Raw genomic sequence first — 20611 nt, forward strand, 5'->3', positions numbered from 1 at the left:
ATGCACACCCACACACAATGTCCAGCAGGCTCATGCGGTACTGCCAGCCACCACCAGCCTCTGCACTCTAGTGTGTCTTACACGTCTTCGCATGCTGCCTTACAGATCTGCCTTACTCTTTTTAATGACTACATGCTGTTCCCTTTTATGATTGTGCCATAATTTATCTAAGCAATCCACTATTGACTGACTTTTGAGGTGTTCCCAATGACTCACCATTACACTGCTGCAATGGATTTCCTTGTGCACGCTCCCTGGCTCCCCTGGGTCTTTCCTGGAAGGGGATGGATATTACCATTTGCCTTAAGAACCGGGCGGGGCTGTTGGAATTCCCACCAGTGGTGCCTGAGGGGACTTTTTGTCACATCTTTACCCCAGCTAAGACTCACTGGGACCTTAATGTGCCCCTCTGTTTAACTGATTAATCTTTGCTTATTTTGGCCGGGTGCAGTGGCTCATGCCTATAATCCTTACGCTTTGGGAGGCCAATGTGGAGGATCACTTGGGCCCAGGAGTTTGAAACCAGCCTGGACAACATAGCTCGACCCCATCACAATAAAAATAAAAGTTAGCGCAGTGGCTCCTGCTTTTATTCCCAGCTACTCAGGAGGAGGCTGAGGTAGGAGGATCACTTGAGCCCAGGAAGTTGAGGCTGCAGTGAGCTATGATTGTGCCACTGCACTCCAACCTGGGTGACAGAGAGAGACCCTGTCTCTTAAAAAAAAAAAAAATCTATGATCACTCTTCAAGTTGAACCCCTCTTCAGATGCTTATGAGCACCATGTCCTCAGGGGAGCCTCTTCTGCTTGCTCTCTGCTCAGTTGCTTTCTATCAGCTTCTGCAGCTTTTGCATCGCTTTTTAAGAGCTCATTATGTTTTAAAGAAAGCGACCTTTTCTCTCTAAGTTCAAATACACATACTTTAATCAGTGTCTTTTCACCTTGTAAATGATGTGTTCTGCTATACAAAAGTTTCAAAGTGTTCATGGGCAATTTTGTCTTTGTTTAATTTTGGGCTTTGTGTCATAGTTAGATTATAAAAACATTCACCCCTATTTTCCCTTATGTTATATATTAAAATATTAAATACTTTTCAACTACTTAACCCATCTGAAATGTATTAGAAGGTAAGAACTACAGACAGCTTTATTTTACCCTGAAACATTAGCCAGTTTTCTTGATAATGGCAATCTTTCTTTGACACTTAAATGCTACTTTTATCATATATTTTCATATGTAAGTGAATGAGTGGACATTTTTCTTGATTCCGTTCTGCTCTGTTTTTCTATTTTTATGTTATTACCACACTATTTTGAATCTTACAGCTTTGTAGTAAGCTTTAATATAGGGTAGGATTAGTTCTCTCTTTTTTCCCTGAACTTTACTATTTAGCTCACAGGACTATTCTTCCAGTTGAACTTTAGAATCTTGCAGGGGAAGGAAGTTCCAAAAATTACACTCTAGATTTTTATTGGAACTACACTGAGTACATGAATGAATAGAATAGTAATTGGTATCTTAGATCAAGCATCTCTCCGTCCAGAAATAAAGGATGCCTCTTGTTGGCCCGGGTCTTGGTCATTTCTCTTTAGGTTATTCCTAGGTGCTTTATGTCTTTGTAGTGCTTGTGAACAAAATCTTTTTTTTTTTTTATTCTATTTTCTGCCACTTGTATATAAAGAAACCACTGACTTTTGTGTATTATTTCTGGAGCTAGCTCTCCCACTGGCTTCCTTTACTGTTTCTGCTGGCTTTCCAGCTGCGTTTCATCGGTTCCCCAGGCAGGCAGTTGCGTCGCCTGCAAACGCAGAGGCCTCTGTCCTGGCAAGGCTTGCCCCTCTTCCTGTGCGCTGTTGTCCGATACCTCAGCAGGGACTTGCAGTTCCCCGGGCCTCCTTATTTCATCCATATTTTTCATGGAAGTTTGTAGTTTCAGTATTGACCCGTAATGCTGCACTTTGACTTGCTATTTATAGATGTTGTCTCTTTTTTTTTTTTCATGTTAAAGTGTTAGCCATCTATTTCTATTTTCCTAAATGTTTTTATCAGAAATGGATGATGGCTTTTGACAAATTTGTTTTAATCATCCATTGAGATGATCGTATCTTTCTCCCCAGGCATATTAATATGGTAGATTGTATTAATAGAGTTCCTAATTCCGAGAGTCTTGGAGGCCCCCATCCCCCACTTTGGGTCTTGTCGGCAGCCAGTGTCGTCTTAGCAGCCGCCAGCACCACACAGGTCACTCCTGTGGTGGCCCAAGGCATCCATCATATGAGTAAGAGACCCAGGCCGAGCCTGCAGAGGTGAAGTGAAGCAGAATGCTGCTTGCCAGCCAGAACCACCTGCCCTGGTTACGGCTGTGAGTCGTACCTGCTCGTACAGAATTGAAATTGAGGTAGACACCTAGTCTTTTTGCAAGTCCTTCAAAGAAGGACTTAAGTTTGGGGTAAAGTGGTACCTGTAAAGAGGAACACGTGGAAGGCTGCCTGGTATGTGTGTAAAAATAAGCATGAAGACAGAGGGTGGGGAGGGCACCTTCCCAGAGTGCCCCATGCTCTCATCCACCCAGGAACCAGTACTGGCAATTAGTGTGGTTTTAAATCTGTCCTATAAATAATCCAGAAAAGGAGAAATACAGAGTCCCGCTTTTTAGGTGGTATTCGGGTGAATTCTAAAATGCTGTCTCAATGACCAGGGAGCTCCTCAGGGTTGCTTACAGACACCAAAATAACATTTGGGCCAGATGCAGTGGCTCACACCTGTAATCCCAGCACTTTGCCAGACCAAGATGAGTGGATTGCTGAAGCCCACCCATCTCGAACCCACGAGTTCGAGACCAGCCTGGGCAACATGGCAAAACCCTATCTCTAAAAAAAAATACAAAAATTAGCCAGGTGTGATGGTGCATGCCTGTTGTTCCAGCTACTGGGGAGGCTGAGGTGTGAGGATCACTTGCATGCAGGAGGTCAAGGCTGCAGTGAGCTGAGATCGAGCCACTGCACTCTGGCCTGGATAACAGAGTGATCCTGTCTCAAAAAAATAATGATTGATTGATGGATGGATGGATGAAGGGAAAAGGGGGGAAATTGAAAAAGTAAGAGAGAAATAGCATTTATTCAGTGGCCAGAGCATCTGACAGTGCACAGCCCCACCCAGAGCACCGCCCAGAGCAGCGCAGCTGGACACACAGGTGCCACAGGGGGTGAGGGGTTGGGGAGAGCGAGGCATGTTTTCATCTTTGTTCATCATGCAGCCGTCTTCATTTCCACCACAAAATGTGCTGTCTCCCTTTTTAAAAAAAAATACATAGTTTTCTCTTTCAGTTTTCTACTTTTAATAGTCACGGGTACGAGAAACATTTCGCTTTCTCGCTTGCTCTGCCGCCATCATCCTACACATGCATACACACAAGACACAGGGTGGTGAGATGGCAGTGGACACTCTTCCCAGCTAGGCACTGTGGAGGGAATGCTGGCAACTGTGGCAAACTAGAGCGCTCAGGCCTCTGGAAAGAAGGCCACCTCCTTCTTTCCAGAATGATGGTCTGGAATTGTCGTATCTCTTTTTTTTTTCCAATAACATCTAGATAATTATTGACATCTCATGCAAAGACTCTCCACTTTTCAATGTTTATGACTGTTGTGAAACACCACACAGGCCAGCACTGTGTGAACCAGCAGCTCCCACACTCCATAGAGAAACAGGCACAAATCACTAGACTTAGACTCCGTTTCATCATCCACAGGCATGGTGTGCTGCTGTGGACAGGCTGTGGACTTGGTACTTGATGTGCATGAGTTACTGTACCACAGGATGGGCTATCACACAGTCATGCCCAGAGGACCCAGGGCTGTGGTGGCACAGTGCTGCTGCCACAAGGACTAGAAATCAGGATGACCTTCTACCTGCCCAAGAATTCAGCCTCTAAACTAGCTGCTTTCTCTCCTTTACACTGAGCTATGCCCAGAGCCTGATGTGTCGCTTCACTCACCAAACACTTGTCTGTCCACTCACCCACCCACACATCCATCTACCCATACACTCATCCACATATTAGCCCACCCACTCACCAGCCACCTACCTATCCATCAGCCATCCATATCCATCCCCCATCCACGCACCCATCCACCCACATATTAACCCATCCACTCACCCACCTGCCCAGCCACCTACTTATCTACCCATCCATCTATACCCATCCACCCATTCATCCATTCACCCACCTATCCATCCACCCACCCACTCACCCTTCCACCCTACCCACCCACTGTCCACTCATTCCTGCATTCATTCTAGGCCATGATCTTCACCGGGCTCTGGAGCTGCAGCTGGGACTCCCTAGCTGGCCTGAGTGTGAGGAGGGTATAGAGAGTGCTGTTGTGATCCCTTCTCCCCAGGGGAAGGGAGCATGCTTCCCAGAGCAAGTGGTCCTTAAGGACAAGTTGGGCTTTGCCACTCAAGGGAGGAAGAGTGTTTGTAACTGAACTGGCTGGGAGAGGAGGGGGAGCCACACAGGGAAGGAGCTCTGCAGAGGCCATTCAGACATCACTGCAGGATGCAGAGCTCGGGGCTCTGTCAGGGTGGGAGCTGGGAGTCACTTGCCCTGCTCCTAGATGCAGGCCAGATCCTGGGTGGAAGGTGCTTGTGAGCTAGGGTGCCCTGAAGGTGAGGGCACTCTCTTGGCCCTGAGCCCAGGGGACAGGCAGCCTAGGGTCAGAGACAGACCCTCAGCATTGTCATTGCCCAGGGGGAGACTCAGGCTTGGAGCAGGAGACGGGAAGGTCTGGGTGCTGGTGAGGATTGACAGAATGCCTTGGATGCGGCCTAGCAGAGAGGAAGGGGCTGGAGTGGCCAACGGTCATGCATTTCTTCAGTGACCTGGGCTGGGTGCTTTGCTGGGCGGTGAGGACACAGCAGTGCCCAGACTCACAGGCTTCTGCTCCTGGAGCTCTTGGCTGTGAGGAGCAGGGGCTAAACTCCCCTCCAGTCTCAGGCACTCACAAGGGAGTGGGGCCCTTACTCCACCCCTTGGGTTAGGATGAGACCCCCCCCCCCCAGCTGGATCTGGGGCTCCCTGCTCCTGGGTGGCTGCTCTCAGGTTAGAGCTCATGAACTATCTAGCGGACCACTAGGAGAACAGAAGTGGCTTCCAGAAGGGTCTGCAGGAGCCCTCACCCACCCCTCTGTCCATGCCCACAGTGTGGTCATTGAAGGCGTCTCCCAGCTATGTCCTGACCCCATGGCCTTGGTCGGGTGGGGCAGCCTCGTGGGGCCTTGGCTCACTCCCCAGTAGTGGAAAGGGGGTTTTGTCCTGCCAGACTACCCAGCTCCCCACTCCTGACCACAGGGTCATAGCCCTGAGCTCTGGGCCCAGCTGCACAGCCTAACTCTAAAAAAGAGCATTGAACAAGGAATCTGCCTCATCTCCAGGGCATGAAGGAGGCGTCCTGGCTTCCCCAGACCCCCGAGGCCCACCTGTGCTGAACGAGCTTCTTCTGGGTGAAGCACTTTCTCATGCTGTCTGGAGCTGGGGCTTCCTGCCATGTATACAGCCTCTCCAGTGTCTCTAGAACCATGGCTCAAGTAGGAAGCAGGGACTCCATGGAGAAAACGGGAAGGCTCAGGCCACAGAGTGTCAGGTGGCCCCAGGCCAGTGCTGTCCCCTCTGTGGCCTCAGCCTGCCCCACAGCTGCTGGAATGTTCAGGGTTTCCAAACTGGACAGCTGCTCAGAGTCACTGGGGTCCTTGTCAGAATGCCCACACCCACTGAACTGCCTGGAGAGGAACCCCGGAATCTGGCTTAGAAATCAGCAGGTGGCCCACCCTCACCCCTTGGAGGAGGGAATGCAGTGCCTCAGGCCTCACCACGTGACATGGGCACTGTGTTGGCTCCCGCTTCCCTCCTCCTGCAGCGTGTCAGAAGCCAGGCCTGCATTCCTCATCTTCAGGAAACAGATGAGCACATGGAACCCCTCGCGTGAGGAAGCTGAGGCTTTAGGATTTTACAAACAGAGGAGAGCCAGGACTGTGGCCAAGGCCATAGGAATGCCTGAGATGGGGGAGTGACTGGAGCGCTGAGTGGAGGAGGGGCGGGGGTGGAGCAGCAGACAGGTGGGGCTGCATGCAGAACCTCCCCACCTCTTCCCGCCTGTGCTAGAGCCAGGCCCCTCCGCCAGCCCAAGCCCACCCATCGGTGTCTGGCCACCCTTGCACCAGACTCTTCTCATTGGCCCAGCCTTGGCCCCTTTAGTTCCCTTCCGCCAGCCCTCACCTGGCCTGGCCCCGGCCCCTGCCCTCTGGACTACACCTTTCCAGGCCCCGCCATGATTCACCCGTGAGCTCATCAGCTCACATCTGTCTGTCTGGCTCCCATGCAGGAGTCGTGCTGCAGGAGAGGTGGGTGCTGACGCCTACCCTAATGCAGGTTTCCCAGGCAGCACAGCACCTGCCCCCTGCACCTCTCTGGGCCCAGGCCTGGTCCAGCACTGCCCAGCTGACTCTGGAGCCTCAGGAAGTCAGGTCCTTTCTTGGGCTTCAGTTTCCTCCTTGGGTGCTGGGAACAGCCCCTTACTTCCCTTTTCATCTGGAGTGCTCATTATGGGACCTGGTGAGGGGAGGAGGGAGGAGGGGAAGGGCAGTGCACTTGCCTTCCCCTATGTGGTGAGGAGTGCAGTTAATACTTAAATCACCTGAGTGTTTTCAAAAACTGTTGTCCCCCAGCTGGTTAAGCCAGGACCACTCCCAACAACCCCGGCTGGGGCCCATCACTGTGGTTAAAGCCTTTGATTCTGATGCATAAACAGGGCTAATCCTTTCCACTCTCAAGGCCTTTCACAGGAATGGTCCTGGTTGTGAGTAGACCAGTAGGTTCTGTCACCACCTCTTTGCCCAAAGCTGGGCTGAAGTGACTTTGCCTCCCAGCTGCTGCTGGAAGCTGCAGTCAGCACCTCCTACCGCAGGACACTGGCCTCACTGTGAGAAAAGGATTTTAGAAGCTGAGACTCTCGCACCATGGCCTGAGACATCTGCTGCTGTCAGTGGCAGGGTCTCCCGGACCCCTGGCAGAGCCCCTGACAGTGACATCTCTTTCCCGGGAGAGGCCGCAGGCAGGGGCTGCAGAGCTGCTGCAGTGGCGGCCTGTGCCCACCAGAGGGTGCGGCCCCCGCGCTGTGCAGCTGGACCGGGCTGTGCGGACCAAATGCTTTTTAATTGAAATTTTTTTTTAATTCAAAAAGGATTTGCTGTTTGTTCGCGAATGCAGGTTTTCCTTATGCAGGAGACTAATGTCTTGAGTAAACAGATCCGGGCCCAAATCCACCTTCAAAGGTACTCGCTGTTTGCCCAAGGGAGTGAAAGGGCTTCCAGAAGCGGCCCGTCTCCTGGGTAAACACGGCGGGAGGAGCAGGCAGGGACCGCGTCTGCGGGAAGGCGGCCGCAGCCAGAGGGGATTATGTCGCGGGACATATGTTGAAATTTCATTTGGGGAGTTAGGGAAAACAAGAAGGGGGGTGGGTGGCGCTTTTCTCCAGCCAAGATAACCTAAAAAGGGAAAAAAAATCCCGAGGGAGAGAGGGTGGAGGCGCAATCTGTGCGCCCTCGCGGTCACCGGCGCGGTGCAAACAGGAAGAGGCGCCTTCCCACCCTCCCCCAACCCGCGGGCCCGGAGACGGGAACTCAGCCCAGCCCGGAGGGCGCAGCCATGCCCTCCCCACGACCCTGACCCCACTCCTGGCCACAGAGACTGGGACAGACAGCGCACAGGGGCCCCAGGACTGCGCCTCTGCCTGATCAGCCAGTTGCTCACACAGATGTGGAAGTGTCCTGCTCCCCCGATCCCCATCCAGAAAGCCACCTCCAGGCCTGGGCCCTCTGGCTATGGACACTCGGGCTGAGGCTGCAGCCGCCTTTCACCTGCTCTCAGTGACCAGCCAGCCCTCGGCACTCCCTGCCACCCCCAGGAGCCCGGCCCAGCAGGTACAGCAAGGCCTACTAAAGGGGCAGACGGGCACGGCTGGATGCCTCAGCCCCTCCACGGCCCTGCAGGAGCCTGGCTTTGGGCTTTCCCCTTCTGTCATCTGAGAGTCGCTTCGCCTCTGCAGGCATCTCCGTGGCATGGCCTTGGAGCATCCGAAGTGGAGCTCTTGCATGCCATGTTCTTACCCCTCCGCCAGACCTTCCTCAGCCCCTCTCAGCATATCACGTGGTCTCTGGCCCTTCTCTCTCAGCTCATCCAGGTCCACGCCCATTCCCAGGTCCCAGTGATTGGGTCATAGAATTGTCTAAACTGGTTCCCAGACCAGCAGCATGGGGTTACCTGGGAGCTACTTGAAATGCAGATTATCAGGCCTGGTCCCAGACCTACCCAGTCAGAATCTGCATTTGACCGGGACCTCAGGGGATTGGTGTGTGTTCTGGGTTGAAAAGCCTGCTGCATGTCCTCTCCCTATCTGGGGCTGATGCCCTAACCATGTGATAGGCCCTCAGCCCCTCTGTCCCCACAGGCGTCTGCCCATGGTGCCCTCCTCTGCATCTTGGCACCTACTGCTCTAGGTGCTGTCAATGCCCTTCCCCAGTCGGGCCCGGGATCTGCTTTCAAGATGTGACTACCCCCATCCACCCCCCCCCCCCGCCAGGCCCTCCTTGCCATCCTCTGTGGTCCCCACACCCCGTGCTTGTGCTCTCGGAGGTGGCCTTTGTACTGGGCTGTGCTAGCGTGCCCACACCTCTCCTCTGCTACCCTGGGATCCGAGGGCAGGACGGATGTCAGTGGGGGCCGATGAAGCCAACCAGGAAATGAATTTGCCGCTGTTCCCTGCCGTGCATGTGCCCAGGCGGCCACCAGGTGGCAGTGTCCTCCCAGCCTTTGTCACGGCGCCTCTCAGCCTCCTGACCGCGACCTGTGCCTGGTCGTTCGGGAGCAGGAAAGTGAGGGCAGAGGGGGCTGCGTCGTGGGTTATCGGGAGCAGCCAGATGTTCAGTGAGCACTTGCTCAGGGCCAGGGCGTGGCGGGCCCTGAGCCGTCGTCGCTTATTCCATCCTCAGGGCAGGCCTGGATGTGAGCGCATCACCCCACCTGAGAAGTGAGTGCACGGATGACAGGAGAGGAGAGGAGACTGCCTGAGTCACCCTGCAGTCTTGGGCCCTTCCCTCTCCACCTTGCCAGGCAGCAGATGCTGTGAACAGGCCTCCCTTTGGCTCAAGGGCCACACGTCTGCTCAGCCTACCGTGCACACGGGGACAGAACCAGCTCTGTCCCTGGTCAGCTCTGGCTGAGACCTGGTTCTGTCCATCTGTCCCGGGTCAGCCTGGGGACCATGGAGCAGGGGCAGCCGTGGACACAGTGCTGTGCTATGGCCATGGACGTGATGCTAGTCCGTGGCCGTGGACACAGTGCTGGGCTGTAGCTTGCTGGCTGCCACAGCCTCCCCACCAGTTTTCCACTTTAAGGGAAAAAAGGCCTCCCATGCCCCTTCACGGTTGGATGGCTTTTAGGCCCCGCTCTGCCCCTGAAGGCTCAGCCCTGCGGCCCTCCTCATTTATCATGGCCCTCGGGAGGGCTCCTTGATGTGGGCAGCTCACTCTGGGCAGCAGGGAGGGCTGGCCAGGCCTGGAAGGCTGGGTGCCTGGTGGGCAGGGTATGGGCACCCCAGGGCCCTCCCTGGGGCTGGGCGCAGTGCTCAGCCTCCTGCTGGAGCGCTGTGACCCCCGCTGTGTTCCTGGCAGCTTCCCTTCCTGGTCTGCCCTGCCACAGGTGTCTCCCAAGGGGCTGCAGCTCATGGTCAGCCGCTATAGGGCTGCTCCACTTCCATCTCTGCAGTGGAGCCATTCTCATGGCAGTTCTTCTGCTCAAACCATTTTAATATTAAAAATGCTTGACAACCATGGATCTAATCTAAGGTCCTGCTTCCTAAAATCCGCGTGACCATGAGGCTGCCTTGGCATAGGGTTCCAGGCCATTCCCCACACCCCACCCAGCCCCAGCACCTTACACCTGTGCCCAGCCAGGCAGCTGCCAGCCCATCCCTGCAACTAGGGTGCCCCTTGCCCTCTCTGCCCATGTGCCCTGCCTTATGTTTGGGCACTGAGACCTCACCTAGCCTCCAAGTGAACTATAGGTACCCCTGGCCGCATCAGAGGTACTTACCCCTTCTCTAAATCTCCATCAGACTTGGAACTTGTTTCGACGAGCCAGGGCGGTTAGGGAAGCTGGGGTCTCCAGCATGAGGGCTAACCCCTGCCCGGCCGGGCTCCCAGACAGGGCAGCAGCAGCGCTGAGCCAGGAGGAAGGTCCCGCTGTGGCCTGTGGGGGAGTCCTCAGTGGGGGTAAGGAAGGGATGGGGAAGGTGTGGACGGTGCCAGGGACAACCGTGGAGGCCCTTCTCCTGTCCCTGACCTGGTATTGGTCCTTGCTTTGGCAGAGCCAGCATATCAGGGGTCGCCAGAGCCTGGTGGCTGAGGCTGGCCCCAGCCAGGTTTGGGGTTGAGCCAAGAATCTGCCCTCACCAGTGGGGGTATGAGGACTGTCCTGCTGGGCGGGAGGCCATGACACTCAGCACAGGCCCAGTGGACGGGTGGCACTGTGGCTTTTCGCATTGCTGGCGCCAGGCCTGGCCTTGCAGGGAGCAGGTGGGGGCTGTGGAGGGTACCAGTCATCCCTACAGGAGCCTGTTACCCCAAAAGGCTGGCCTGCATACACATGCCATGTGCATAGTTCACGGGCACAGCTCAGGGGCCCATGAGGGCCAGCAGAGGGCAGGCTCCGGCTGACACCGGCCTGGCCAGCTGTACTATGTCAGGATGCCCCTCGAGGAGGCCCAGGCCTCTGCCTGCTCTTGGTCTGAGGCCATGGAAGGGTTTCCTGGTGCCCCATGGACTGACTCTCTCTCTGTCCTCACCCACCCCTGCAGTATGAGTACAGCTTCCGCACAGAGCAGAGCGCAGCTGCCAGGCTCCCACCCAGCCCCACCAGGTGTCAGCAGATCCCACAGTCCTGAGGCGCCAGCGGCCACCTGCAGGAGAAGACCACCGCCCAGACTACTGATGGGGCCAGGGCTGCGGGCCGCCCTGCTCGCCACCCTCGCCCCCCCCCTCCGCCGCCTTTGCCAGCCCGCCCTCCCACGATGCCCCAGCAGGGCTGGCCGGGAGACTGGGCAGCTGAGTGGGCACGTCCTGTCCACAGCTTGCCTGACCGACACCCCAGCCTCCCTGGGGACGTTGTTTATAACCACGACTAATCTGTGTGTGCTGTAGTGACCAGCAGCTCCTAACGTGTCTGTGTGATGACCACTTGTCCTACAAAAACCTCACTCACCAAGGAGTCACCCTGAGGGCCCCGGGCACTTGTGCCGGCCGCCCTGTGATGCCCATCGGCTCCCTCCTCTCCTGCCTGTCACCTACCAGGCCAGACCCCACTGAACCAGCTGTTGAGCCCCTTGGCTGGAAGACCCTGGGGGCTCGCAGCTTTGCCCAGGACTCTCCGGGGCTTGCTGATCCTCCTGGCCAGGGCTGCCAAGAGCAGGTCCTCTCTGCAGGATCTCACAGCAGCCCTGAGAAGGCATGGGAGGAAGAAACCAGTGGCCCCACAGTGGACCCCGCCCTTCGGACATCTCATGGACTTGTCACCCACTCACCTGGAGGTCGGGGAGCAGCACCCCTGCCCCCGGTGGAGAGGTTGTCACTTTCTGGGGAGGAGGCCAGTTAACGGCCCTGCTTGGATCCACCACCAGGATGCTGTGCTCAGCCACAGTGTGCCTTCCCCAAGGGCTCATCTGTGCAACAACCACATTCCAGCCACAGCTCCAGGTGCCTCAGCCCCGTGCCCAGACCCAGGGACCACAGGGATGCCTCTGAGACATGCTGGCCCTGGAAGGATACCGGCATGCGGGCACCCAGCCCCTCTCAGAGTCAGGTGTCTTGACGGCATCTGCTAACAGGAACAGGTCATTCTGAAAGGTCCCTCTGACCCAGGTCACCAAATTTGGGCCAAAACTGGCATTTCTCCTCAGTGCCCACTGGTGCTGGTGTCCTCACAGGGCTGGCCGCAAGTTCAGCCCTAGGTGCATTTGCCCAAGCAGTGGTGGCTGCCGACCCTCACCTGAAGGGCTGCCTCACTCTGCAGTGTCAGGCATAGGGCTGTGTCCTGATTCCTCAGAGTATGGGGACCTGACATCTTTGGGTCCCCAAGAGTTGGCTCTTAGGCATGGGGGCTTGGTGCTGTGGTTGGAGGCTGCAGTATCGGGGTCTGTAGAAGCCACTGCCTCAGCAGGGACAGCCTCTCCCACTGCAGGCCCTGGGTAGCTCACAGTGATGCCAGCTGAGGCCCAGAGGAACAGGAGGTAGCACCGGACAGCACAGCTGGCCAAGAGGCGGGTGGGGCCGGAATACCTCATGCCCCTGCACCAGGCCCTCCGTCTCCAGGCTCCCTGCCCTTGTGTGGGCCTATCTTTCTCCTCTGCCAGCCCCATCTTCACTCGGATACCTCTTGATTTCTGTGGATTAGGGAAGCAGCCACTTCTCCCCAACTTCCCCAAGACCCGAGGATGCCCCTTCTGGGGGTGGCCTTCTCAGGCCTCCTGGGTGGCACAGCAGCAGGACCTCATCATGACACTGATGCTGAGTGGGGAGGGAGCTGCCAGGCTGGTGGCCAGTGCCCCGTTCACAGAAGCCAGTGTGGTTCTGGAGAGCCCTTTGTTGTCCAGAGTACCGGTGTCTGCTGTGGTCTCACGGGTGTTGGCCCATGTGACAAAGCCCACAGCAATGGCTACTCGTGGCAGGAGGACAGAGGGCAGAACTCTGGCCACCTCTGCCAACTTCGTTAGGGCTTGTGAGCTTTGTCCTTCAACCTCTCTGCCCTGGTTGTGAGATTGCCTCTAACAGGTAATGACAGAGCCCTTCACTCCACTCCCATGACTGAGAAGAGGCCTGTGGCAGCTCTGCTGGACCCTTGGAGGCTCAGAGGCGGTGGTATGAGAGCCCCGTCTGCAAGGATGCAGAATAAGCTGTGAGGGCAGCTGCAGGCGAGGAAGGGGCTCCCACAGCCCCACTTATGCCCTGCAGGCCCCTCTCGAGCTGGGGCCCTGGCGAGGTACCCCCACATGCCCTCCTGCTGAATGCACAGGGCCACCAGGAAGAGCACAAACCACGTGGACTCAGGCGAGCTGGAGCCATCTTCTCCATAGTATTACGGACTTTGCATAAGAGTAAATGACTGTGAACGTTGTAGTAAATGGCAGCTTAAGATAATTAAGCAGTGACAGTGTTAAGGACGAGTTGGTGTCTGTGGTAGGTTTTAGGCTGCTCCTAACCCTCCATTTCTTGCCTTCTGAGAGGCAATTGAGGACAAGCGTATGCCTCTGTGTGTGTGTGTGTGTGTGTGTGTGTGTGTGTGTGTGCGCGCGCGCGCATGCAATCTCACCCGAGTGGGGCTTATTCGAGAGAATGAGGCGTGGATCTCCGGCTCAAACCTAGGAATGACTGAGGTTTTCTGTCTTTTGGGAGAGTGCTTCTCTCCACAAGCCCTCTGGCCACCGTGGGAGGCAAGAACAAGCGTTCCCTTGGAAATGTGAAGGGTCTTGGCTTCGTCCCTCAGGCCCCCTCCCACAGCCCTTCCCACTATGCTGTCCCTGCTGGCAGCCTCTGTCCCTCCAGAACAGCCAACCAGAGCACACTGTCCCCACCGCCTCCCCTTTCTCTCTGGAAAGTTGAAATATCTTTCCAAAGGCCTTAGAAATGGCACAAAGGTGATAAGGAGCGGGTGCTTTGCTGCAGGCTCCCTTGCAAATTTATAATGAAGGCCTTTCTTCCCATCCCAAACAAGTCCAAGAACAAATGCCAGCCACACCCTCCACCACTTGGGGAGATGAGACCCCAGTGGGGTAACGTAGAGGAATTGCAGATTAGACCCTTGCTGGCCCTCTGGCCCTTGTCACCTGGTGGCCACCCTCATCTTGCAGGGAGGAGCCTGCACTGGCTGGTGTCCCCTCTGCCATTCAGCAGGTGGGTGGGAGGACAAGATGGACTCGCTGTGTGAGACTCTCCAAGCACATTTCTCCTTTCGTTCCCCCTAAAAACAGAGTGACCTTGAAGTAGATGTTCTTTGCTCCTTGTTAGAGTTGAAGAGGCCGAGACTCGACTGTGGCACCAGGCTGCTAAGAGGCAAGGGTAGGCCCCTGGCCCCCGGCAAGCTCTACAGTCACAAGCCCAGGTCAGGGCTGCCCTTTCTGTTTCCAGTCCTATCGCGGACTTCCCGGCCGCCACTGGGCCCCGCCAGTCACCAGGCCACTGTGCAGTGGGCACTGAGCACCATCAGGAGTGGCCCGCCCAGACCCCTCCACCCAGACCAGGGCCCTCCAGAGCCTGCAGGCATCTGTGGGGACTCCCAGCCTGCAGCTTCCAGGAGAATGGGGTGGGCCCGAGGATGAAGGCGAAGGGGGGCCTTGAGGAAGCAGCCCTGAGCCTTGCAGCAGCTGAGCTCATGAACTCGGTTCATGGCCTGCCTTGCCCCTGGAGGCCATGCCAGGCACTCACCCCTGAGCCCACTGGTGCCCTCAGGGCAGCCTGGCCTCCTCCAGCCACTCTGAGCACATGTCTGGGGATCACCACCAGAGGCGGCTTTGTTCTCCCAGCCCAGGCCGTGCAGCTGCTGTGTGACTGTGTCGGGCCGGGACAAGGCCTTAGGGATGGCGTCCCGCTGCGTATTTATTCAAGGTGACTCTTGTACTTGGCAAGGGAAGTCCACTGTGTGACTGTCTGTATCCTTAATATAATTTGTTAAATAAACATTTGTTTTAACCTCTTTCCCCAGTTTGCTGTCATGGTGTCTGAAGCCAGCAGAGGTCAGTCTCTCAGGGCAAGCCCCCAGTGCTTGTCACCACCTGGGCTTCTTTGCCCCTGTTGAGATGACCTGCTTATAAGTCAGTGGGGTTCTGGGGGATGCAGGAAACCTCGACATTCTCTGGTGGCAGCCCTTGGGTGTTCCTGGAAGGAGAAAGCCCAGTTGCTGTGAAGGCAGGTGTGGTTCCTGCGAGGTGGCCGGAAAAGGCCAGGGGAAAGGCCAGGGGCGCTTGGTGCCTTTTCACGTCCTGCGCCCTTGTCTGGGGGCGCACAGCCTGCCTCAGTCTAAGTGGTTTCAGTCCTGTCCCAACTGCTTGTCTGCTTGTGAGAGATCTCTCCAAACACTAGCTGAGGAGGCTGTGGGGCCAGGGACAGGGGCAGGGCTCCTTCTGAGGAGCCAGCAGTTCAGGGCCCACCATCAAAGCTCTTTGCCTCTTTTTAGCACAATCTGTGCTTCTGGGCCAGACACCAGTATGCCTGCAGCCTGTTCACAGCAGACTTGGGCAGAAAGCAGCTAGAGCAGGCCACCTGAGTGCAGCGCTCACCCCGGGCACCAGCCCTGCCTCCTCTGCATCCCAGACCCCCTCCCCCCAGGATATCTCAGGTGTCTACAGTAGGAGAGGAAAAGCAGCCCAGAGGACTCCGCAGGAACCCCATGGCACAGCACAGCTGATGCTGGATCCCAGTTCGGGCTCTGCCACCTCCTGACAATGTGGCCTTCAATGGGTCTCCCACACCGTGTCTGTCTAAGGGGACACAGTTCCCCTCCTCAATGGCTTGCCCTGGGAAGATGGAAAGAGGACGCAGTGGGGCATTTCACATGCAGCGGAGACTGCGTGGCATGCCAGGTCTTTCTGGGGGGCCTGGGTTGTATTACTGTCCACAGAACGTGCAGGGTCCCTCCTCTGTGCTGGGTCTGGAGACACCAAGGGAGTACAAGTGGTGGCCTTTGGTATCGATGCAGCCTCAAGCACGGCTTGGAACAGCAGACAGACCAATGCCCAGGGCCCCGGGGCTGCAAGGAGCCGAAATCTACACTGGCCTATGCCAAGGCAGTAGCGACCGGCCAAGGAGGCTCATGGCACCCAAAACAGGTGCAGCCCAGCCTCGGGGCCAGCCTGGCAGCCCATTCCTCCTCTGTGCGTCCCACAGGCCTCACGCACCTGAGCTGACATCTCCCTGTGCCTCCAGCTGCTGGTTCCCAGCCTGACCATCATCTTACCCCTAACACTCAGGGCTTTCTCTTCCCATCTGTGTCCCATACATGACAATGCTTAGCTCTGTCACTGGTCAGTCACTCCAAGCTCCAGCCACGCAGCTCCAGCGTCCACCTGGAGGTCTCTATGTGGAGGTCCCATAGTCACCTTGACTTCAGCGCATGCTGAGCTGAATAAACCATCCTGTCTCAAGCCCTAAGTGGCCCCTCCTCCAGCCCTCCCATCTCTGGGCTAGCTCCACTCTCCTCCTAGAGTCACCCACGCCCCCACCTGGAGCCTTTTGGGACTGCTCCATTTGCAGCTGGACAGATCTATCGTCTAGATCTGTTAGCCGCCCCAGCCACTATATTTTCTTGTTGCTGCTGTGGTGTTAGTTCCGGCCGCAAGGCCTCTCACTTGGATTGCAGCATCGGCCTCAAGCCACACCTGCCTCCCACATCACCCTGTCATTCATCCCCCACACAGACCAGATCCAGCCAACAGGACTCCTCACTCACCCGGCTTCATAGCCGCTCATTACCCTAGGAATGAAGGCTGAGTCCCCATGATTCTGAGCCCCACCCTCCTGGGCCTGGCTCACCTCCCTCTGATGTCCCCGCTGAATTATTTGCAGTTCCCCATTGCTTCCTTACCTTTGCACATGGTATTCCCTCTACCTAGAATGCTTTTCCCCCAACTTTTCTGTGTGGAAAACTCCTATTCATCCTTCAAGACCCTGTTCCTGTACCTTCTCTGTCATGTCCACCCTGATGTCTTGGAGGCAAAGGTAATGAATGGTTCTCCCCTTCAAGCTGCCTGTGCCTTGTACAGGGGACATGTCACTGCATTACAGCCCCCTGAACCTCTCATTAGGTTATGTGCTCCTGGAAGAAGGGGTCCATGCTTCATTTATTATGCCCTCCCCCACCAATTATATACCCAGAGCACCCAGCACAGGCCTAGAAAAATGGGCAGAGAAAAATGGTGGACATCAGCAAATGCTCTCTGGATAAACTTCTTAGAGTGAGTGAAGTAGACAGATGAACTGGACTCAATTGCCAAGGGGCCCTAGAAGGACAGACACCAGCAGTACAGGGCCCATGATGTCCAACGGCAGGCCTCCCTGGACACGCCCTGATGTTGGCCCCAGAGAGAGCAGACAAAGGTATGAAAGCTGAGCCTTGGCTGGCTCATCTCTGAAGCTGCAGTACCCAACACAATGACCGGCTGCAGGCTGGCATCAGTCCATGGTGGTGACGGTGGGACAGGGAGGGGAACTGCCATGGGCTGCTGTGTCTCTTTCTAGAACCCAGCTCTGGGGGGGTGCCAGAGAAAGGAAGGAGGTGATGGATCACAGGACCCAACACTAAAATGGCCAGGGGCTCAGATATCAGGGGCTGGAGAACTTCAGAGATAAGTTGATTCCAAACTAGATATGGATAATGCACATAAAGAGATGAGAAGCCTGGCTTGCTTTATGAACATGGGCTTCAGAGGCCTCAACAAAGTTTTTGTTTGTTTGTTTGTTTTTTGAGATGGAGTTTAGCTCTTGTCACCCAGGGTGGAGTGCAATGGTGTGATCTCAGCTCACTGATTGCAACCTCTGGCTCCCAGGTTCAAGCAATTCCCGCCTCAGCCTCCTGAGTAGCTGGGATTACAGGCACCTGCCACCTCATCTGGCTATTTTTTGTATTTTTAGTAGACACAGGGTTTCACAATTTTGGCCAGGCTGGCGTCGAACTCCTGACCTCCAGTGATCCACCCTCCTCAGCCTCCCAAAGTACTGGGATTACAGCATGAGCCACCACGCCAGCCAAGAAGCCTCAATAAAGTCTTGGGCAGAGTAAAAGAAGGTCGGGTGTCTCAGACAAGATGGCAGAGGTCAGTTTTCTGGCTACACCCATTCATCTCTCCCACATTGCCCTAGGTGGGTCCTTTTTATCCATTTGCAGGTTGGGGAGGGGTGTGAGCCAGAGCACATCAAGGGAGCAGAGGGCAGCACAGGCCGGGAGCTGGCTGACCCTGAGCCCCCTCCTCCTCTTGCCCCACACCTTGGGTCAGGTTGTTGCAGAGACACAAGTCTTGAGAATGATGGTGCAGGGGCAGAGGTCTGGGAGGGTCCTGAGGGCTGGACTCCCAATGGGGAGGGCACACAGGCAGAGGTTGGCACAGGTTGGAATACCCAAGTCACATCTATCCTGGCCTCCTCATCCTTCTCTGGCGGGGGCACAGGATTCTCAACCTCAGCTGCACATTAGAACCTTCTGAGAGTGGTTTAGAATTCCTCTGCCCAGACCCACACCCAGACCGACCAAACAAGAATCTCGGCAGGAGGGAGCAAGGAGTCAGTAGTGTTCAAGCTTCCCAGGTGATACCAATGTGCAGCTGAGATTGAGTACTCAATTCTCAGCTTTCACCACTTCCCCAGTTACATGTTACCAGCCAGTAGAGCTGAGTCCCAGGGAACTACGGACTCACGGGGGCAGGAGGTAGGGCGGGAAACAGACACCAGAAGAGCTCATCCACCAAGAGAAGACAGGAAGCTGAGCAACCCACACCAGCAGAAGCTGAAGTCACAGACCAGAGGACGAGTTAAATATAAACCAAAGGCATCCTCCAAGACATGTGGGAGGACCCTGGGAACACTGGGCAAGGAGAAGTTGTTTGGAATAAGAGCCTGTCGGTTTTGAAATACTGACAGACCTAGAGAGAGAGAGGAGAGAACAAACAGATAAGCCAGTAATTGCACTTGAAGATTTTAACACCTCTCTCAGAAACTGTACTCAAACTGATAAAATACAAGCAAAGATATAAACATTTGAATAACCAGATTAATAAGCCCAGAACTTTCAAGCCAGCACAGATCCCATATCCTTTCAGAATCAACTGTGGACTAAGCTACTAAAGAAACCTCAATTCCAAAGAGCCAATATCGTATCTAAAACCATCTCTGATCATACAATGAAAAAATGAGAATGTGAAGCAAAATTACAGCTTTTTAAAACCACACAATTGGAAAATGCAAAACCTACAACTGAATAAGAGGAAGCCATAAGGGAAAGTATTAACATCTTAAAGGAAAATAATAATGAAATCACTACGTCACAGAATTTGTAGGAGGACTAGCATGGTGGCTCATACCTGTAATCTCAGTAGTCGGGGAAGCCAAGGCAAGAGGATCACTTGAGGCCAGGAGTCTGAGACCAGCCTGGGCAACATAGTGAGATGCTGTCTCTACAAGAAATTTTTTTAAAAAACAGTAGCTGGTCATGGTGCTGTGTTCCTGTGTTCCCAGCTACTTGGAAGGCTGAGGCAGGAGGACGGCTTTGCCCAGGAGTTTTAGGTTACAATGAGCTGACTGCACCACTGCACTTCACTCTCCTTGGTGACAGAAACCCCATCTCTAAAAAACAAAAATAAAAAAACTGTGGGACACGATTGAAGCAGTAGACAATGAAATTTACAGTTTAAATTTATACAAAAGCAAGAAAGATTGAAAATAAACAAGTTAAGCGTTTAATTGAAGACAGGAAAAGAGTAACAAGTAAATGCAAAGAAATAGGAAATAATGGTAGTCAAGACTTCATGAAATCAAGCAAACAGAAATTATGAACAAAGTCAAAATGTTGTTCTTTGAAAGGACGGAAAGAAACAAACTTCAGACAAGAAGAACAAAGATGCAAATAAGAATTCAAACAAAAGGTGACTGCTGAGGTAACAGTTAATAAGAATATTATTAATAACCATGTATTATCAGATATCTGGAAGTATATAACATGACAACACTGGTATAAGACAACTATTAAACAACTGAAATAAAATTAAAGACCCTTTTCTCAAAATATCCCCAGGACCCAATCATCATATGGGTGAGTTTACTCAGACTCCCAAGAAATGACGGCCCTTTTCTGACACAACTCATCCTAGAAAACAGGAAAGGAGTAAGGCAGCCCATCTCACCTGCAAAGACAAGTGGATTCCAAACCAGATAACAACAATACACAAACACACGTGAAAATTAGACACTGGTTTTGCTTTATGAACATGGATATTAAAATTCTCAATAAAATATTATCTGTCTGAATTCAGCAGTATATTCAATATTCGTTCATTCAGACTGAGTAGGGATTATCCCAGGAATGCAAGAATGGCTCGACAGCAGAAAGTTCATTGGTGTAATTCATCTCATTAATGGACTAAAAAAATGCCACAATCAATTGATGCAGAAAATGCACTTGATAACTATCTTACCAGCAATTCTATTCAAGATAGAGACAAGTCAAGGATGCTCGCTACCACCATTTCCTCAGTGTAGAGTGGAGGTCCAAGCCAATGCCATAAGACATGAAAAATAAATGAAGTATAAGGGTTGAAAAAAAGAGACAGAGCCGTCATTCTCAGCAAGCTATGTGATTATTTACACAGGAAACCTAACAGTATCAACAAACTGTGAGAACAAATGGGAGAGTTAGGCAAAGTTGCCAGATATAAAAGCAGCTCCCATGGCTGGATGCAGTGGTTCATGCCTGTAATCCCAGCACTTTGGGAGGCCAAGCAGGATGGATCACTTGAGGTTAGGAG

At 54.1% G+C, this 20611-nt stretch overlaps 1 protein-coding gene across 7 annotated transcripts in view; it reads left to right on the forward strand.

Moving 5' to 3' along the window:
- MVB12B (multivesicular body subunit 12B) overlaps positions 1-20611 on the forward strand; it is a 242513-nt gene that overhangs the window by 175026 nt on the left and 46876 nt on the right. For 3 of the 7 annotated variants that reach the window (XM_078327399.1, XM_035257730.3, XM_078327398.1), the window contains exon 10: positions 10910-14796. The exons of the other annotated variants lie outside the window; for them this stretch is intronic. In XM_078327399.1, the coding sequence (XP_078183525.1) occupies positions 10910-10996 (87 nt within the window). In that variant the 3' untranslated portion in view covers positions 10997-14796. Of the gene's footprint in view, positions 1-10909; positions 14797-20611 lie in introns of those variants that run through there. 7 annotated transcript variants of the gene reach the window in all.

Source organism: Callithrix jacchus, chromosome 1 (assembly GCF_049354715.1).
Source record: "Callithrix jacchus isolate 240 chromosome 1, calJac240_pri, whole genome shotgun sequence".
NCBI lineage: Eukaryota > Metazoa > Chordata > Mammalia > Primates > Cebidae > Callithrix > Callithrix jacchus.